General features: G+C 41.4%; 1 protein-coding gene across 1 annotated transcript in view; it reads left to right on the top strand.

Moving 5' to 3' along the window:
* LOC136866642 (nose resistant to fluoxetine protein 6) overlaps positions 1 to 18,789 on the top strand; it is a 695,618-nt gene that overhangs the window by 158,641 nt on the left and 518,188 nt on the right. The window contains exon 8 of the mRNA XM_068226788.1: positions 517 to 710. Within this exon, the coding sequence (XP_068082889.1) occupies positions 517 to 710 (194 nt within the window). The remainder of the gene's footprint in view (positions 1 to 516; positions 711 to 18,789) is intronic.

Below are 18,789 nucleotides of genomic sequence, written 5' to 3'. Positions count from 1 at the left end.
GGTCACAGGGTCGATTCCCGGCAGGGTCGGGAATTTTGACCATAATTAATTCCGCTGGCATGGGGGATGGACGTATATGTCTTCTTCATCATTTCATACTCATTCCTGGGCGCAGGTCACCTACGCACGTCAAATCAAAAGGCCTGCACCAGGCAAGCCGAACTTGTCCTCGCACACGCCCGGTAATAAAAGTATACGCCATTTCATTTTATCATCACCATCACGATCATCACCATCATCATCATCAACATCATCATTATCAGTGATCCCCATCAGGCTCTGACACGCCATCAAAACTAAGGGCATTTTTATCTAGATGAAATTTACAATCTGACTGTTCATCCCGTTACCTTCACACCACTACCTGCTGTCGATCTCACATCATTGTGGAGGTCGTTATGTAGTCGCTTAGAACCCTGTAAATTATTACTACTCTATACAGCATAAAATCATCCACAAATAGTCGTATCTGTTGTCCAAGTGATTCAAATTGATTGTGGCGTACCTGTGTTCCAGTGCGTGATGCAGTCCTGGTACTTGTCTGCTGACTTGCAGCTCTTCCTGCTCGCCCCACTAGTGCTGTATCCACTGTGGAGATGGCCCACGGCAGGTAAACTGCTGGCCGCCGGTCTGTTGATTCTGTCTGTAGTTCCACCAGTGGCTGCTATATTTATCAGTCAGTGTCCTGGCATTCCTATCATGAGCGCACGGTAAGTGTAAAGTAGGCTTATATTTATGACTAGCAAATGAATGGGTGAAAACCATAACGGTATAAGTGACATTTCTTTAAAAAATGAGTTAAGTGCAGGATGTAACTCCAGGAGGATGTACCCTTTCACCAACCAGGGGATACAAGTGATAGCGGTAATATTCTGCGCTCTAGTGATGGGTGGTATAACTACAAATACATTGCTTTATATGAGTGTTGAAGATGTTTAAATGTCTTTTTCTCTGAATGACCAAAATGTTACTTATACCGTTATGGTTTTCACCCATTCAAATGTACCCGTGCTTCGCCACGGTATTCCACCTTGTGTACGGAGTTCTACGTAAGTTACCATACACGTAGAGAGTAAAAATATATTAAATTGCATGTCTCTTAGCGCTATCCGAGAAAAAAAACTGGGAGGACCCCATACGTTGTTCCCGATGTAAGGTGCACGTTGGGGAAGTTTTGATGAAAATGGCGGGCCACATTTCCTACTGACATTCACAATCGAGTTCAGGAGTTTCTACAATAATGAAAGGTTCACCTGCTAACTGCTTTTCACAATATAGGTGGATAGTTATCATTATCGCAGGCCCCGTTTCCTAATGCCAGTCACAACCGAGTTGGAGATATTTGATTATAATCGAGAAATGTTGCGCTACCTAAAGTATAAACGAGATAAGACAATAAGGCATAGGACCAATGTTGAAGATCTCTCCACATTGAGCAGCGATTGTGAATCTGCTTTGTGAAATGATTTATCGTTTAGAAAGCAGTTACCACGAAACGGAGTTCTGCACCGCATTGAAATTGCCTCCATATTTCGATATTTTTCGGAGCCTAAAATTAATACATTTGAACAGCCTGGAATTTTCCCTCAAAGGAAAGAGTGTCCAGTGACCAAGCAAAATTATGTACATAACAAAAATTGTTTAATATGAAGCACATATAGTACACGATTTTTACAGAAAATCAATAGTATGAGAGAGAAAGGAAGAAAATTGATGCGGTTTCCCTATAAACTCCCATTCTATTCAGTGATGTTCAAACCTTACTCTGGATGAGTATACTCAGGTATATGGAGTTTTGTCGAGATCTATCCAGCCGTTTCGCCGTGATGGTGGAACAGACGGACAGACGGACAAACGGACACGAATTCCAAAAACCACTGATTCGGTCTTGAGTCGACCTAAAAGGGATAAATATCTGAAAAATTGACAAAACAAACGAAATTACACACAGCGGAACCCCTACAAATTTATTTATATAGATGACAGATAAGCATGGGCACGTTTGTAAGTGGAGATCTTCATTTCCAGATTTACTGCTTTGAACGGTACGTCATATCAACAAAGGGATTCCTCCATCTGATGCTTCTTTTAGTGTTCTATATTGTTGGTACTCTGACGTTATCTCATATCTCCTATACGTATGGGTAACAAACATTAAATAGGGTGAAACTGAGTACAGTTTTCTCACATTATTTCATTTTTCGGATACTTAAGTGGCAGGTGGATTCATACAATTTGGCTAACTTATGACCACTTGTATTCATGTGCGGGGAAGGATATGGGATTGATTCCCATCAGAAAGTCGAAACATTTAGAAACGAGCTTGTCACTTCTGGAAATACTGATGGATCTGTGGTTCACTTAGCCTATATCAAAGATGAGTATTATGGTGCAGAAGATTGAACTACCCTGTCCCACTTCATGCCGATATTACAGATAGTGAAAGCCTCGACTTTCGACTTCTCCAAGAGCTTTTGGGCCTGTACGAAGATAGCCTAGCTTTACTCTTGTTATTTTGCCTTAAAACAATGATCACCACTACCATGACCACAATATACCTCACGGTAACGATGCGGAACTGTGTTCTAAAGACAATTTCTCCACCACGATGGCGATGATGATGCTTGTTGTTTAAAGGGGCCTAACATCGAAGATCATCGGCCTCTTAATTTCTCCACCATGCTCTGTTTTTCCCGTTTTTTGTGAAGGGGCCTCTCATCAAGAACTCTGCGATCAAATGATAGCGCTGCTGATTATAATGCTGGAAACATTTCTTAGCAGAAAGAATAGGGGCCTCCATGCCATGACAAACGTAAAATTAAGGAGTTTCCTCAATTATGCCAAAAGTTGAAGGGCTAAAGGGCTCGGAAAGGTTTCAAATTGTGAGTCTTGGATAGCTCTATCAAACTCAAAGAAACAAATTTCGAAAATCACTTCCGATCTAAATTCAATTCCAGACAAACATTATAAAATCGCTTGTTTCTTTACTCGTTTTCTTTTTGAATCAAATACTAGCCAAATTAACTTATTTACATAATTCTTTTTGTAATGCTTTCCTTGGTTCAATACCCTCAGGCCTTTTTTAAAGGTACACACCGAATGTAGTTATAAGAGGTTAAGTGAAACTTTGTAATGACTTACATTAGCGCTCGTAATGGTGCTTAAGTGAAACAATGCATTGACTCACATTAGCGCTCGAATTTGATTATTCTATCTTTCCTACAAATGTGCCAAACGATAAGATATACTTACAAAAAGTACAAAATTAACTTAAAATTGAGAAATGCAGCCTTATCTAACGTTAAGGGATCGAGATACGATAATATGCCATATTACCGAAGTTGCAGGTCTCTCCAAATTGAAAGGCGATTTCGTTTGCTGTTTTGTAATACGACTTACCGTTTAGCCACCAATTACCCCGAAACGAAGGTCTGCACCGTCATTGGCATTGAATTTGCCTCCATATTTCGATATGTTCCGGGGCCAACAGCATTGATCAGCTTGGATTTTTTCCTCAAAGGAAAGAGTGTCCAGGTTTCTGGATTAGCATTCGCATACATACGGAGTAATTAGGAAAGAAATTAAGAAAGTTGAAATTAATAGAAAATATTATTATAACTGAGGACAGCCGGATAGTACAATTATGAAAATACCAAGTGGATGCATACTAAAATGAAATGTTCTCACTAAATTGTGATGATATGAGTTGCGGATATAAGAAGGCAGTAACAGAGGAGGAATTCAGGCGCAGGGATTCTTAGGTAAACAAATAAGAAAATTACTTATAGTGTTATTACTTGCGCCTAAAATATTTTCTCTTATCTTCCACATTTATGGGCTGGATTGAGTTAGAAAGTTTGAATAGGGTGAAATTTGGGTACATATTTAACATTCTACATTATTTCTCGCGTACGTATGTGGAAGCTAGAACAATGAAATTTGGCTCCCAAATGGCCACCGGTCGTGTTAATGTGCGATCCAAAAATGACTCTATATTTCCTGTAAGTGTGTCAAACTGTGAAATATACGTTTAAACAGCACAAAATTTACGAGCAATCGATAAATACAGCCACATCTAACGTAGAAAGGAAAGGGATAAGAAAAAATGTCATAGGACTAACGTTGTAGATCACTACAAATTGAACCAAAGTTGCGCCATTCGTTTAGTGATACAACTTACAGTTCAGCCAAAAAATACCCAGAAAGGAAGGTTTGCACCGTTATTAAAATTGCCTCTAAATTTCGATATCTTTCGCGGGTAAGAAGTGAAAAAGTTAAACACCTTGGATTTTTCCGTCGGTTATGATTAAAAACCTATAATTTCGCCAAATTTCAATTTTCTAGCTCGCCTGGCAGATTTTGCCGCCAACTTGATTTGGCGAAAGGGGGATAAAAATTAAGAATTTTCTGAAAGTTTTAAGCCCACAAAACCTATAGTTTTGGAAAAATGTATACGACTGCGTTCTTTTGCTAAGGCCAAAATTTGAAGCCCTTCGTATGCCCCCTTCAGGAAATTTTGAGAATGTTCGTTTTTTCTAGGTATCCTGAGGCCATCAGCTTCTCTGGTACCAAGCTGTAAGTTTCTGAGATGCCTCAAAGTACCTAATTAATTTACGCCTATTTTAATATGTGTACCTTTATAGATATACCAGGTGGCTCACGGACGCCGTACTTTCTACTTATAAATGTCCCGCATGCATAAGTGATGTGTGGGGTGTCTACCAACTGATTTTAACAGGTGAACTACTGCCAGCGGACAGGTTACGTCAGAATATGAAGAGATAAGAAACAGAGTCACACTCGCAGCATGTTACTCAGCGCTGGCGGTCGAATGCACCCCTTGCATTAGTAAACATCGTTTTCGACCGCATAGTTCTAGGCTGGTGTATGCTACAGCCGAACTATATTTGCTGTCTGCATATTGGCAGTAGCTAGTGTGATCAGCAGCGGAGAATACACAGACATTATTTTAATCTGGACAATCTGGTCGGAATGCAACAGAAGCTCCAAACAAACGTATGCCTTCTACATACGTACTTCGCCGAACAGTATTAGTTTTTGTTTCATACATGCAACTCTTCCATCGAGTGGAATGTCTACATGTGTATAAATAAATAAGTTATTAGATTTCCTTTTCTACACCTTTAGCGTGTCTACAGACAGTAGCGGCGATTAGGGGGTGCGGCGAGGAGAGACAGGTGCTCCACCCCCCTCCACTTTGTGGAGTACACATTATATTTTCATTCCACTTTAGCCAGCTGGAACTAAGAATTATTTTTAAAAGCTGTTTGTAGAAACCTTGTTATCTTTTCTGCTAATTCCTTCGTTTATTTTCTTTAATTATTGACATAATTATTGACGGAAATACGCACAAAATGCTGTTCGTCGCCGCTAACCAATTTGTATAGCACTACGGCAAGTAATGGAGACTTTGCCTGTGCTGTGAGGAAGTGTAGTAGGGGTATATATTGTTAGCCGAGATCGTGGCCACTTGTCGCGCGCATTCATCAGTCTGGCAGTCTCTCTCTTATTTTTTTTTTTTTTTTGATAGTTGCTTTACGTCGCACCGACACAGACAGGTCTTATGGCGACGATGGGACAGGGAAGGGCTAGGAGTGGGAAGGAAGCGACCGTGGCCTTAATTAAGGTACAGCTCCAGCATTTGCCTGGTGTGAAAATGGGAAGCCACGGAAAACCATTTTCAGGGCTGCCGACAGTGGGGTTCGAACCTACTATCTCCCGAATACTGGATACTGGCCGCACTTAAGCGACTGCAGCTATCGAGCTCGGTGGCAGTCTCTTTAGTATCTGTTAGTTTCTTAGTGAGTATTCAAATACTAAATCATTTTTAATTGCATTATCATGCCATACTTCTATGTAATTATACCGGGCGAGGTAGCGGTGGGGTTACGGACGTGCAGCTCTGAGTTTGCACTCGGGAGATAGTAGTTTCGAATCCCACTGCCAGCAGCCCTGAAGATGGTTGTCCGTGGTTTCCCATTTTCACACCAGGCAAGTGCTGGGGCTGTACCTTATTTAAGGCCACGGTCGCTTCCTTTCCACGCGTAGCCCTTTCCTGTCTCATCGTCGCCATAAATCCTATCTATGTCGGTGCGACGTAAAGCCAATTGTAAAAAAAAATATTCAGTTGTAATCGTATTTCAACAGGAGCTAATACCAACGTTCCTAAGTTATTTCTTTGTGTTATGTTATTTATTAAGTAAATGCCCCGTAGTATGTTTGTGAGACCTGGTGAAAATTTTATTATACAGCATTGAATCAAAACTCAAAATAACTATTATTACGAATAGGCCTAATCCACGGGGCTGATTAATTACATTTACTTATAAAAAAGCATAATACAAACGAAATAATTTAGTCCCGTGAATGTAAAGTTGGCCTTCTTTCGCGTTGAAATTACAATTACAATTAAATATATCAGTTTTTACAATTGACGTTACGTCACAACGACACAGATAGAACTTATGGGAAGGAAGCAACCGTGGCCTGAATTAAGGTACAGCTTCAGCGTTTGCCTGGTATGAAAATGGGATACCACGGAAAACCATCTTCAGTGGTGTCGACAATGGGATCCGAAACTACTGTCTCCCGAGTGGAAGCTCACAACTACGCACCCGTAACCCCACGGCCAGATCGCCCTATACAATCACATAGATGTACGGCATGATTATGCAATTAATAATCCTTTAGTATTTGAATACACACTAAGAAACTAACAGACAATAAAGAGACTGCCAGACTGACGAATGCGCGCGGCAAGCGAGTGAATTATAACTCCGTGGCCACGACCTCGGCAAAAATTTGTACCCCTACTACCCTTCCTCATAGTACGTGCAATGTCTCCACTACTTGCCGCAGCGCTATACAATAAAGGAATGATTTAGCATATAAGAAAACAAGGCTTGTACAAATAGCTTTTTTAAAATAATTCCTAGTTCCAGCTGGCTAAAATGGAATAAATGTCATATTTACTCCAGAGAGTGCGGGTGGGAGCGACTGTCCCCCTTCACCCCACCCCCTAACCGCCCCTACTGTTTGTAGACACGCCAAAGATGCAGTAAATGAAATCTAATAACTTATTAATTTAGACACGTGTAGACATTCAACTCGATAAAAGAGACGATTGCATTGAACAAAAAAGAATACTGTTCGGCGAAATATGTGTGTAGAAGGCGTACGTCTGTTTGGAGCTTCTGTTGCATTCCGACCAGGTTGTCCAGCTTAAAATAATGTGTATGTATTCACCGCTGCTGATCATACTAGCCATTGCCGATATGCAGACAACAAATATAGTGCGGCTGTACCATACATCAGCCTAGAACTGTGCGGTCGAAAACGATGTTTACGAATGCAAGGGATACATTCGACCGGCAGGGCTGAGTAACATGCTGCGAGTGTGACTCTGTTTCTTATCTCTCCATATGCTGACGTAACCTGCCCGCTGGCAGTAGTTCCCCTGTTAAAATCAGTTGGTAGACACCCCACACATCACTTATGCATGCAGGACATTTATAGAAAGTACGGCGTCCGTGAGCCACCTGGTATATATATATATATATATATATATATGATTATGATGACGGGGTGTCTACCAACTGATTTTAACACGGGAACTACTGCCAGCGGGCAGGTTACGTCAGAATATGAAGAGATAAGAAACAGAGTCACACTCGCAGCATATTATTCAGCGCTGGCGGTCGAATGCACCCATTGCATTAGTAAACATCGTTTTCGACCGCATAGTTCTAGGCTGGTGTATGATACAGCCGCACTATATTTACTGTCTGTTTATCGACAATGGCTAGTGTGATCAGCAGCGATGGATACACATACATTACTTTTAACTGGACTGCCAGGTCGGAATGCAACCGAAGCTCCAAACAGACGTATGCCTTCTACACAAGTGTTTCACCGAACAGTATCGTTCTTGTTTCATACAAGCAACTCTTTTATCGAGTGGAATGTCTACACATGTATAAATTAACAAGTGATTAAATTTCCTTTTCTGCATCTTTGGCGTGTTAACAAACAGTAGCGGCGATTAGGGGGTGGGGCGTGAAGGGAAAGTCACCCTCGCCACTTTGTGGAGTAAACATTACATATTCACTTTAGCCACCTGGAACTAGGAATTATTATTATTTGTTTTGCTAATTGCTTTACGTCGCACCGACACAGATAGGTCTTATGGCGACGATGGGATAGGAAAGTCCTAGGAGTTGGAAGAAAGTGGCCGTGGCCTTATTTAAGGTACAGCAACAGCATTTGCGTGGTGTGAAAATGGGAAACCACGGAAAACCATCTTCAGGGCTGTCCACAGTGGGATTCGAACCCACGATCTCCCGGATGCAAGCTCACAGCGAATTATTTGTAAAAGAAACGTTATCTGTACAAGCCTTTCTGTCCTATCTGCTAATTCTTTCCTTTATTTTCTTTAATTAGTAACATAATTTTTGGCGGAATAAGCACCAAATGCCGTTCGTCGCGGCTAACCGATTTGTATAGCGCTACGGCAAGTAGTGGAGACTTTGCATGTGCTGTGGGGAAGGGTAGCAGGGGTATAATGTTTTTGTCAAGGTCGTGGACACTGAGTTATAATTCACCGGTATGCCGCACGCATTCGTCAGTCTGGCAGCCTCTTCAGTGTCTGTTAGTTCCTTAGTGTGTATTAAAATACTAAATAACTTTTAATTGCATGATCATGCCATACTTCTATTTAATTGTACCGGCTGAGCTAGCCGTGGAGTTAGGGCCGCGCAGCTGCAAGTTCGCACCCGGAAGATAGTGGTTTCGAATCCCACTGTCGGCAGCCTGAAGATGGTTATCGGTGGTTTCCCATTTCCTCACCAGGCAAGGGCTGGGGCTGTACCGTATTTAAGGCCATGGCCGCTTCCTTTCCACGCGTAGCCCTTCCCTGTCTCATCGTAGCCATAATCCCCATCTTGTCGGTGCGACATAAAACCAATTGCAAAAAAAATATTCTACTATTTTGCTTTACGTCGCACCGACACAGATTGGTTTTATGTCGACGATGGGACGGGAAAGGCCTAGGAATGAGATGGAAGTGGCCGTGGCCTTAATTAAGGTACAGCCCCAGCATTTGCCTGGTGTGAAAATGGGGAACTACGGAAAACCGTCTTCAGGGCTGCCGACAGTGGGATTCGAAACCACTATCTCCCGGGTGCGAGCTCGCAGCTGCGCGGCCCTAACTTCACGGCTAGCTCAGCCGGTGAAGTTAAATAGAAGTACGGCATGATCATGCAATTAAAATTTATTTAGTATTTTAATACACGCTAAGGAACTAACAGACACTGAAGAGGCTGCCAGACTGACGAATGCGTGCGGCATACCGGTGAATTATAACTCAGTGTCCACGACCTTGGCAAATACATTATAACCCTACTACTCTTCCCCACAGCACATGCAAAGTCTCCACTACTTGCCGTAGCGCTATACAAATCGGTTAGCCGTGACGAACGGCATATGGTGCTTATTTCCGCCAAAAATTATGTTAATAATTAAGGAAAATAAAGGAAAGAATTAGCAGATAAGACACAAAGGCTTGTACAGATAACGTTTCTTTTACAAATAATTCGCTGTGAGCTTGCATCCGGGAGATCGTGGGTTCGAATCCCACTGTGGGCAGCCCTGAAGATGGTTTTCCGTTGTTTCCCATTTTCACACCATGCAAATGCTGTTGCTGTACCTTAATTAAGGCCACGGCCGCTTCCTTCCAACCCCTAGGACTTTCCTATCCCATCGTCGCCATAAGACCTATCTGTGTCGGTGCGACGTAAAGCAATTAGCAAAACAAATAATAATAATTCCTAGCTCCAGGTGGCTAAAGTGAATATGTAATGTTTACTCCTCAAAGTGGCGAGGGGCGGGGACGACTTTCCCTTCACGCCGCTCCCCCTAATCGCCGCTACTGTTTGTTAACACGCCAAAGATGCAGAAAAGGAAATTTAATCACTTGTTAATTTATACATGTGTAGACATTCCACTCGATAAAAGAGTTGCTTGTATGAAACAAAAACGATACTGTTCGGTGGTGTAGATGGCATATGTCTGTTTGGAGCTTCGGTTGCATTCCGACCTGGCAGTCCAGTTAAAAGTAATGTATGTGTATTCATCGCTGCTGATCACACTAACCATTGTCGATAAACAGACAGTAAATATCGTGCGGCTGTACCATACACCAGCCTAGAGCTATGCGGTCGAAAACGATGTTTACTAATGCAATGGGTGCATTCGACCGCCAGCGCTGATTAATATACTGCGAGTGTGACTGTGATTCTTATCTCTTCATATTCTGACGTAACCTGCTCACTGGCAGTAGTTCCCCTGCTAAAATCAGTTGGTAGACACCCCACACATCACTTATGCATGCGGGACATTTATAAGTACAAAGTACGGCGTCCGTGAGCCACCTGGTATATACACAGTTCAGAAAATTAGGAGAACATGTCTTGTAACGTCTGGTATGTGAACGTTAATTTGATGGATGGGGTTCTAATGGTCGCACAGCATACCTTGAGACATTAGCTACTCAGGGTATGTCAAATCGAAGTTATACTCCATCTGTAGGCGTAGCCATGCATTAAAATGTCAGGCGACCCCTCAAAACAAGGTGAATCGCGGTGCGTCCGTGTTTCGTTGTGAGGTACGCAGACAACTGGGGTCATTTGAGCACATTGTACGTCAACCACCACATCCCATAAGTCAACGAGTTTCAAGTCGCAAGGGCCGTCACTTTGATCTAGGAGGGATGGACATTGCATCGTGTTGATGTGGATATCAATGTCTCTCCGTCAGTTATTCACCGCTTGTGGAATCGCTACATTGGGACAGGCCAGTTCACAAGGAGGGTTGGACAAGGTCGTTGACGCATGACAACCCCACAGGTTGACCGATGCCTGACCATCTGTGCGTTTCGGCGTCGTTCAGCAACTGCCAGAGAACTGCAACAAGACCTCAGGAGGGTCACGGGAGTCACGGTGTCTAACCAGACCACTGATCTCTATACATGGATCGCTGATGGCAGCTCTCCGCTGCAGGAGAAAGTACGCCAAGTTGAACGCGCGGTCCGCCATGTTGGTGTACCCATTCTAGAGCTCTCCTTATGGGGAAGCAATGAAAATATAATCAATTTTAAATCGCAATTAATGGCGCATTGGAATAGTTAAAAAATATAGGGACATGTTCACTCAAAGCATAAGGACATTGGGAACACCGGCACGTCATTCCGAGGTCAGTAAATCTCCGGGATAGCAATAAAAATGAGTGTATAATAACGGCCGACAAATATTAACTTAGGTGCTGAATACATGCAATTAGCGATCGGTAATACACTACGAGTGAAAAACGGTTTCTGGAAACATTGCTCTAAATTTTATACATGTATGCCACGTTTCTTTTAATTTCTTTGCTCACTGTCGGAAGCAGAATTTAAGTTGCCCTGATGAAGGCCAATGCAATTTGGCTGAAAGCTTGGCTTCATTAAATGAATATAGTGTCTATAATCCAGTAATCATTTATTTATTTACGTTAATAAAATAAGTACTTCAGACGTGGTATTATATCCCAAGCCATTGTCTTTAGTACATCCCCAGAAATCTTGTCGATTCCAGCCGCTTTGAAAGTTTACACCCTTTGTAACTTACTGTAAATTTAATTGTTATAGTAGATAAATTTTTATGCTTCTTTAGTATTAGTCAGCTCCTCTACCTGTACATTATCCTTGTAACCAACAATGTTTATATACTTCTGCCTTTTGAAGATGCTCGCATATATACTCCTCTTCTTCTTTAACGATTCCTGGAATGTCCTTCTTGGAACCGGTTTCGGCCTTTGTATGACCGCCCATTATGCTTGCCTTCATGTTATCCTTAGCCGACTTCTTTGCTAGATTCAATTTTGCTATTAAGCGCTTTCAATTTCTCCTTACTTCCACAGCCATTTCTAAGTCTATTTCTTTCCAACGTGACACTTGGTAATATTCCTTCGGTTGTATGTTGCCACTGCCTTGAAAATTACTTTATTTTTTCTTCTTCTTCTGCCATTTCACACGCCTTTAAAAACTTTACCACTAAATCTAGGTGTTTTCACAGAGAGTGATCACTAAGCTACTGATACTGCCACAATACAAATTTGAACAATCGCATTTATTACAAGCACACCGAGGATAACAAATTCCAAGAAATATATAAAAACGGAAGGACATCACATGCACGATGCCAACTGATAAAATCAACCTTTTTTCACTACACTGAAAAGTAGGAACTTTGAAGTTACAAATGGAATTTCACAGCTATGGAGTTAGCTATTATCCCACGATCCGTCTCAGATAAATGGAAAAAATAAAATAGTTACAATTATTTTAGAGTAAGTTTCAAGGTGCCATTTGAAGGAGGAAGATTTAGAGAACAATTTAAGAGAAGAACAAAATTTTATTTTTTCCACCCAAAATCTAATTCCATTTTTCTTTAACCCATTGTAAATTCCAAACCATTCTGTTCTACCTGCTGTTGTCTGCGCACACCTGTAACACATAATATACATTGTTTTATCACTGTTATTAGTTCCAATGCCGCTGTGCATCAAGTTTTCCCAAACTTTTGTTCTGGGGATTCTGTTGCATGTCTTCTTGCAAGTTTACAAAAGACTTAACTATTTCCTTCCCATACTCCCAGTGTTTTTTCATGACCTATCACAAGATGAAAATTGACTCCCCAGTTGACCTTCCACTTCTGAATACAAAGTGCTCCTCTTGTAACTGACTTTCCACGCTTTTTCTAATGATTCTTTCCATTATCTTTGCATCATGGTAGATGATGATTTTTCGGTAGTTAACGCGCATCTTCTTATTTCCTGTCCTGAATATTGACATTATAATCCCCTGTTCCCAATACTTGCGCACCCATATCTCCCTCCATACACTCTTGGATATTCTATTAGTCTACTGGAGTCCCGCTGGTACTGCAGCCTTGATCATTTCTATGGCTACATAAATTTATTCCCACAGTTTTTCCATCTTCATCCGGTGAGTTGTCAATTCGTGGGTACAACCCCGAGTTAAGCACCATCGGGCGTGGACAAACGTGGGATAAGGTACCGCGCCCGACCTAGGCTTAAATTATTATTTACGTCTGAAACACCTTGAAGCTGTCGGTAGTGTCATTTAGAGTGGACATACACATGAAATTTATTAAAATAAATCACCCACCTTGAAACAACGTTAAATATCCTTTTATTTAAAGAAATTACGTGCCCGGGTAGAGGATCTCAATGAATGTAATGAGATGTTGTACCTCGGGATATCAAAATATGGTTACAGGTCCAGACCTTCTTTTCATGTCCACTCCCCACCCCCATGTTGTGTACGCTATCAGTTGTGTCATAACGAAACGAAATCGCGAACAACAGCAAATATAAACTCCGAGTTAGAAACTGCTGGTATTTCCCGTATTACGTACTGTGGTATAAGGGATCTAGATAGAATGTTTTTATTTGTGCTTGTATTGAACGATGTATATATGTTTTGCAGTGAAAGGCACAACACATTTCAATTGCAGCCATGGTTGTCGAACATAACTCAATAAAATGCATAGACAACTTTGATATGAGTATGACATGGAATGATTGACGTAATAAGCAAAGTCTTGAAAAATAAATAAAGATGTGCATTTATATATGCAGTAGATATACCGTAATCACAGGCAGAGCTGTAGTCCTACTTACTCGTACTTTTGCGCTATAGCTGACAGAGGTCTATGTATTCAACAAGTAGCCATATTAAAGTATCACACTACAGTCTTCTGGGTACAATGGCAGTTACATACGTAAAAGTGTACATGGCTATTGTACGAACTGGTACAACAACAACAAATTACAAGGCACCACAATAAATGACTCCATATGCATTACATCGGGCAAACTCCCCGTCAATAATAGTAAGCAAAAACAATTTATGGTCTATTCGACACATTACAAAAAAGTGAAAAGACGACTGAAACAAAACACAATTAACAACAGGCACCATACTTTTCTCAAGGGACGTATGCTTTACAATAGTGGTGTTCCTCGTAGAAGTGTTTGACGCACAAGTCCTGTGTACACCACGCACATTTGACAAAACCAGTATTCGGGCACAAAGAACATACCAAGGAATACACTACCGGGTGTTCGAATTGTCCAGGATGACCATCACGGTACCCACTGCGGTACCACGAGTACTTCCACATGTTTTTGAATCGAGGAGATGTCAGCTGGAAATGTAACAGTGATTGCAACTTTAAGATGGTGTTACGGTGATGCAGCAAGATGCCGGTATTCATAAGGCGCAGTCCGGAATACATTCGTCTTGCGTATGTTTTCCAAATCCGAAACCCATACACGTCAAATGGCTGACAAACGGCTGTAGCGCCGGCTGGAATCTTCATAACTTCAACTTCCGTGCCATGAACAAGCGCATTGTGGCCAGAGAAAGAATCTAACAATAAAATATTTTGTCCATCGGGTAAACTTGGTTTCAAGATGTCATTATACCAGCTCTGAACTTCTGCTTTGCCCATCTTTCCAGACGTGGTGCACACGACATTAATATTTTCGTGTGAAAATATTCGTTTCTTAACAAGGGAACCAAAAACGCCATTTCTTTCCTTTAAAACGATTAGCAACGAGGAGAGTAGCTCACCTTCTGCTGACATGGTAGGCATAATCGTGTAGCTGTGTGTAGTAGAGGGAATTGATTGGACCACCGTGCTAATCGACTTTTCTCCTCGGCGCGCTAATGTTCTGCCGGTGTACATTTCCAAATTAAAGCCGCTTTGGTCGCTGTTAAAAACATGTGATGGGCTGTGTAACTGTATTTTTTCTTTTACGTTTTCCACAAACATTCGGGCTTCCACCATAACGTCACTTTCCCTATCAAGTTTTCTCGTTGTTGTCACGACAGTAATTTTTCGGGATGCGATCCCAAATTCCTTTTTGAAGTCGTACACCCAGCGTGAGGACGATTTAAAGTCATGGATCCCGCAAGAGCGGGCACTTTGCATTGTCCAATGTTTGATTGTGGCGTCATGGATGGTGGACGTACTGTACTCCGCGTCAAAGTTTTTCTTGCAATCCATCGCAATAAGACCAAATGTGTCTCGGAGGGAGCCTCCTTCATCCACAACTTTTTTTCCAGGTGGAGAGCTGTGACACACTATGCAAACGACGGAAGTGCTTTTGCACAGTTGTAAATTTAAGATTTTTCCGTTTTCCACTCCTCCAGAAGTTGACTGCTCTTGTTTTATACTGTAAGTCTACGGTGTCCGCCGAACTGGCACTGTCTTGGCTTTGTCCCTGTTCTGGCTCGCTATATTCAATATCCTTTTCGGTTTCCTCCGACTGATCAGACTTGTACGTCAAACTTGTAACGTCCTCCAAATAGAGACTGTCACCTTCAAGTCAGCAACTTACAAGCTCTGAAAAAAAAATAAAAAAATAACTAAAATACATGTTGTTATGTGTATATGTATTGACAGGAAAAACGGAGAACACAACTGTTTGTTTAAAAACAACGAGAGCGTTATCGGTAATGAAATGAAATGTCGTATGGCTTTTAGTGCCGGGATATCCCAGAACGGGTTCGGCTCGCCAATTGCAGGTCTTTCTATTTGACACCCGTAGGCGACCTGCGCGTCGTGATGAGGATGAAATGATGATGAAGACAACACATACACCCAGCCCCCGTGCCATAGGAATCAACCAATTAAGGTTACAATCCCCGACCCGGCCGGGAATCGAACCCTGGACCCTCTGAACCGAAGGCCAGTACGCTGACCGTTCAGCCAGCGAGTCGGACAGAGGTATCGGTATCAACATATCATAAACCTACAATTTCACATGCAGCGCAAAAGACCACGCTTCAATCTACGTTATTACGGCCTATGTCACGCAGTGTGACATCTCCCCGTGAGCGTCAAAACCTATTTGACAATAGTTTACTGCTTAACACTCACTCTCAATCGCGTCATAAAGCTGCAGCTCCTGGAAGTTCTCCACCGTGACTTCCGTGCTTTGCTTGAAGATGAACAGTAATTTTTGACACGCTCAGTGACATTGCCCTTAAGGAATCGTCGCAAACGATAAACGATTTCATAAAATGTAAACTGCCTATACAATGTGGAAATTCCAAGGGAGAGCTATGAGGAAGGCTGATTGCGTACGAAGTGTAGCACCTGTTCGACAGCTAAGCAGACGGCAGCGCGGGGAGAGGGAAACGAGTGGTACTGAACCAGGCGGGGCGGAGGGGAGGAGGAGCATAGGTGTGGCACAAAACAGTGTTCCGGCTAAGCATTGGACAGGAGGAATTCATCGCTGTTCGCGCGGAACTTGAAATGTCGCAACTTTTAGGCCCCTTAGTTAACGCGCTAATGAATGTTGGCGCCTAAAATTGATGCTGGCATTGTTTTTACATGTACCTCAATGTGTTTTCTAAGTTTCATCGCGATCGGCGACTTCACCATTGGGGATGTTCCTTGTAATATTTTTAAGCAAAATGTTAACACACACTTACATTAATAATCTGATAGTTCAAATAAAAGTTTTCAATCACTTGCTCTATACTCCTACAGTTCATCTAAATTGATTTTACAAGAAAATAAAATAGTGCACTTGCTTTATGGCAAACCCTGTAGTTCGTCTATGTGAAATGACTTCAATTTGTAAAAGATTTTAAAGAAAAATCTACAGTTCAAAACAAGACATGGAGTCTTCATGAATTATTAGGAATAGTAAAATTCACACGAAGCACTTTTCTGTTGACGACAGTAGCACTATAAATGATTGAGTGCTTTGTTAAAAGTCAGTTAGTGGCTAAGTGGAATTACTCAAAAAATATATGAAAAACACTTATATCACCTGTAATCTGCTTATAAGGATTGATGAAGTACTGTCCTGCGGCTTGGTGACTGGAACTTTCTGCAGCGTGCAGCCAAGACTCTTACTCATCACCAACAGCGTGGCACGTCAATTCAATGAAGACACTACGTTATAATCCCTCGTTGAAATCACGATCATTCCCTCGCTGGATACCACAATTGAAGAAACCACGCTTGATCCCACGCTGGAAATGACGTTCTACGCAGTGTAATATCACGACACTTCGCCAAGATTTCCGATGTTCTTTTAAAGAGGAATGTTGAAACACGGAAAGTTCAGTTGGCACAATATAATGGGTTGTAGCACTCTTAATCATCATTAAGATTGGTATTTTACACTGACAAAAGTCTTAATGCATAGTTCGTATACTCACATTTTGGTTTACGATGTTAAATACGTGACTCAGAATATCACAGTCTAGGCTATAGTATGTTTCATAAGTCAAGTCAATGCAGTAATGACCTACGGTCGTTTTCAAAAATGGAAAACACAGTCATTCACTCACAGTTCATAGAATAAAAATTGATCACTGCGTTCATAATAGTCACTGATTATGTCCTAGGTTCAATCGTAGAATAATCATCACAGTCCATGAAACACTTGAGAAAATGCCATTAATATCACTCCTATAACAGTCTCTGGAATACTAATGTTCATAGATTAAGAAGTTTTTATGACTGAATTTGCATAACATGAGTTCGTATGACCTAACATTGCCATAAAATGTCCTTAACATTCAGTTAGTTTTTCAGGGTAATAATCGAAAATTCGAGAAAATACGTGAAAAAATAGTCACATTTAGTCTTGTTACTTAATGAATATTTAGTGGAATAGTATTTCACACAGTTCATAATCGTACCAGTATACGAGAAATGCGTCTCAGAATCAATTAAAAAGTCATAAATTGGAAGTTCAGTTTATCACACACAATGTCCTAGTATGCTGTTACTGTCAATGACAAAGTTCAAAATTACGAGAGACTGACAAAGTTCACAATACCGTCAGCAGGTAAACTAAACACTTGAATTCCCAATTACACTTCAACGCAGTCTCTATCGTAAATTCATTTGGTTAAGATATTCGCAAATCTTAAACAATGGCGATTTAGTCGGAGAAAATTTTATAACATTTCACACGCCACGTCACGTCTGAAACTTCACTTGCGACGTCCTCGCACACTTTCAGAGTTCTAGAGTGTAATTTTATGTCTCACGCGAAGCACGACGGAGCATACTGACGTTTTGTCATGATCGTAGAGTTTAGGATACACTGACTATACCCTCGGTTCGTCGACCTATTTATATCCAGCTTGGAGCCGCACTCTGAGTCAGGTGACAGAGGGGTGATAATACATCCGAAACTTCAACTCGTCATATCTTTGAAACTACTGGACAGATTAGTCTGAAATTTGCACGGTTGTACTTTTAAAATGTGAGCTACAATTTAGTGTTAGTTTCATATTTATTGGTCCAGTTGTTGATAAGCTTAAAATAGTTTCGAGACATTTCTGCAGGGAGGGAGGCTACAAGCAGTGCTGACGTCACTCGACCTTGCCCCTCTCATACTGTCTTCCTCACGCAGTGCAGAAGGGGCGAGAATATTCTCCCGCACAGCTGTTCGTACGTCGTAACTTAGCCGTTCGCTCATGAATAAAGATTGTATAACTCATATGTGCCAGGGCCTATGCCTTGCTGGTACAATACATTATAATGGCCATTCCTACTCCATTTACTGTATCCTATCCTCCACAGTAAAACAGCCCGTACCCTCCCTTCACATTTCTTTCTCCTCTTTCTTATTTACTTACTTGCCAAATTACTTACTTAATTCGGTCCTCTTAGA

This window comes from Anabrus simplex, chromosome 3, assembly GCF_040414725.1.
Source record: "Anabrus simplex isolate iqAnaSimp1 chromosome 3, ASM4041472v1, whole genome shotgun sequence".
NCBI lineage: Eukaryota > Metazoa > Arthropoda > Insecta > Orthoptera > Tettigoniidae > Anabrus > Anabrus simplex.
The sequence above is the reverse complement of the archived record's forward strand: the minus strand, read 5'-3'. Positions and strand labels throughout refer to the sequence as shown.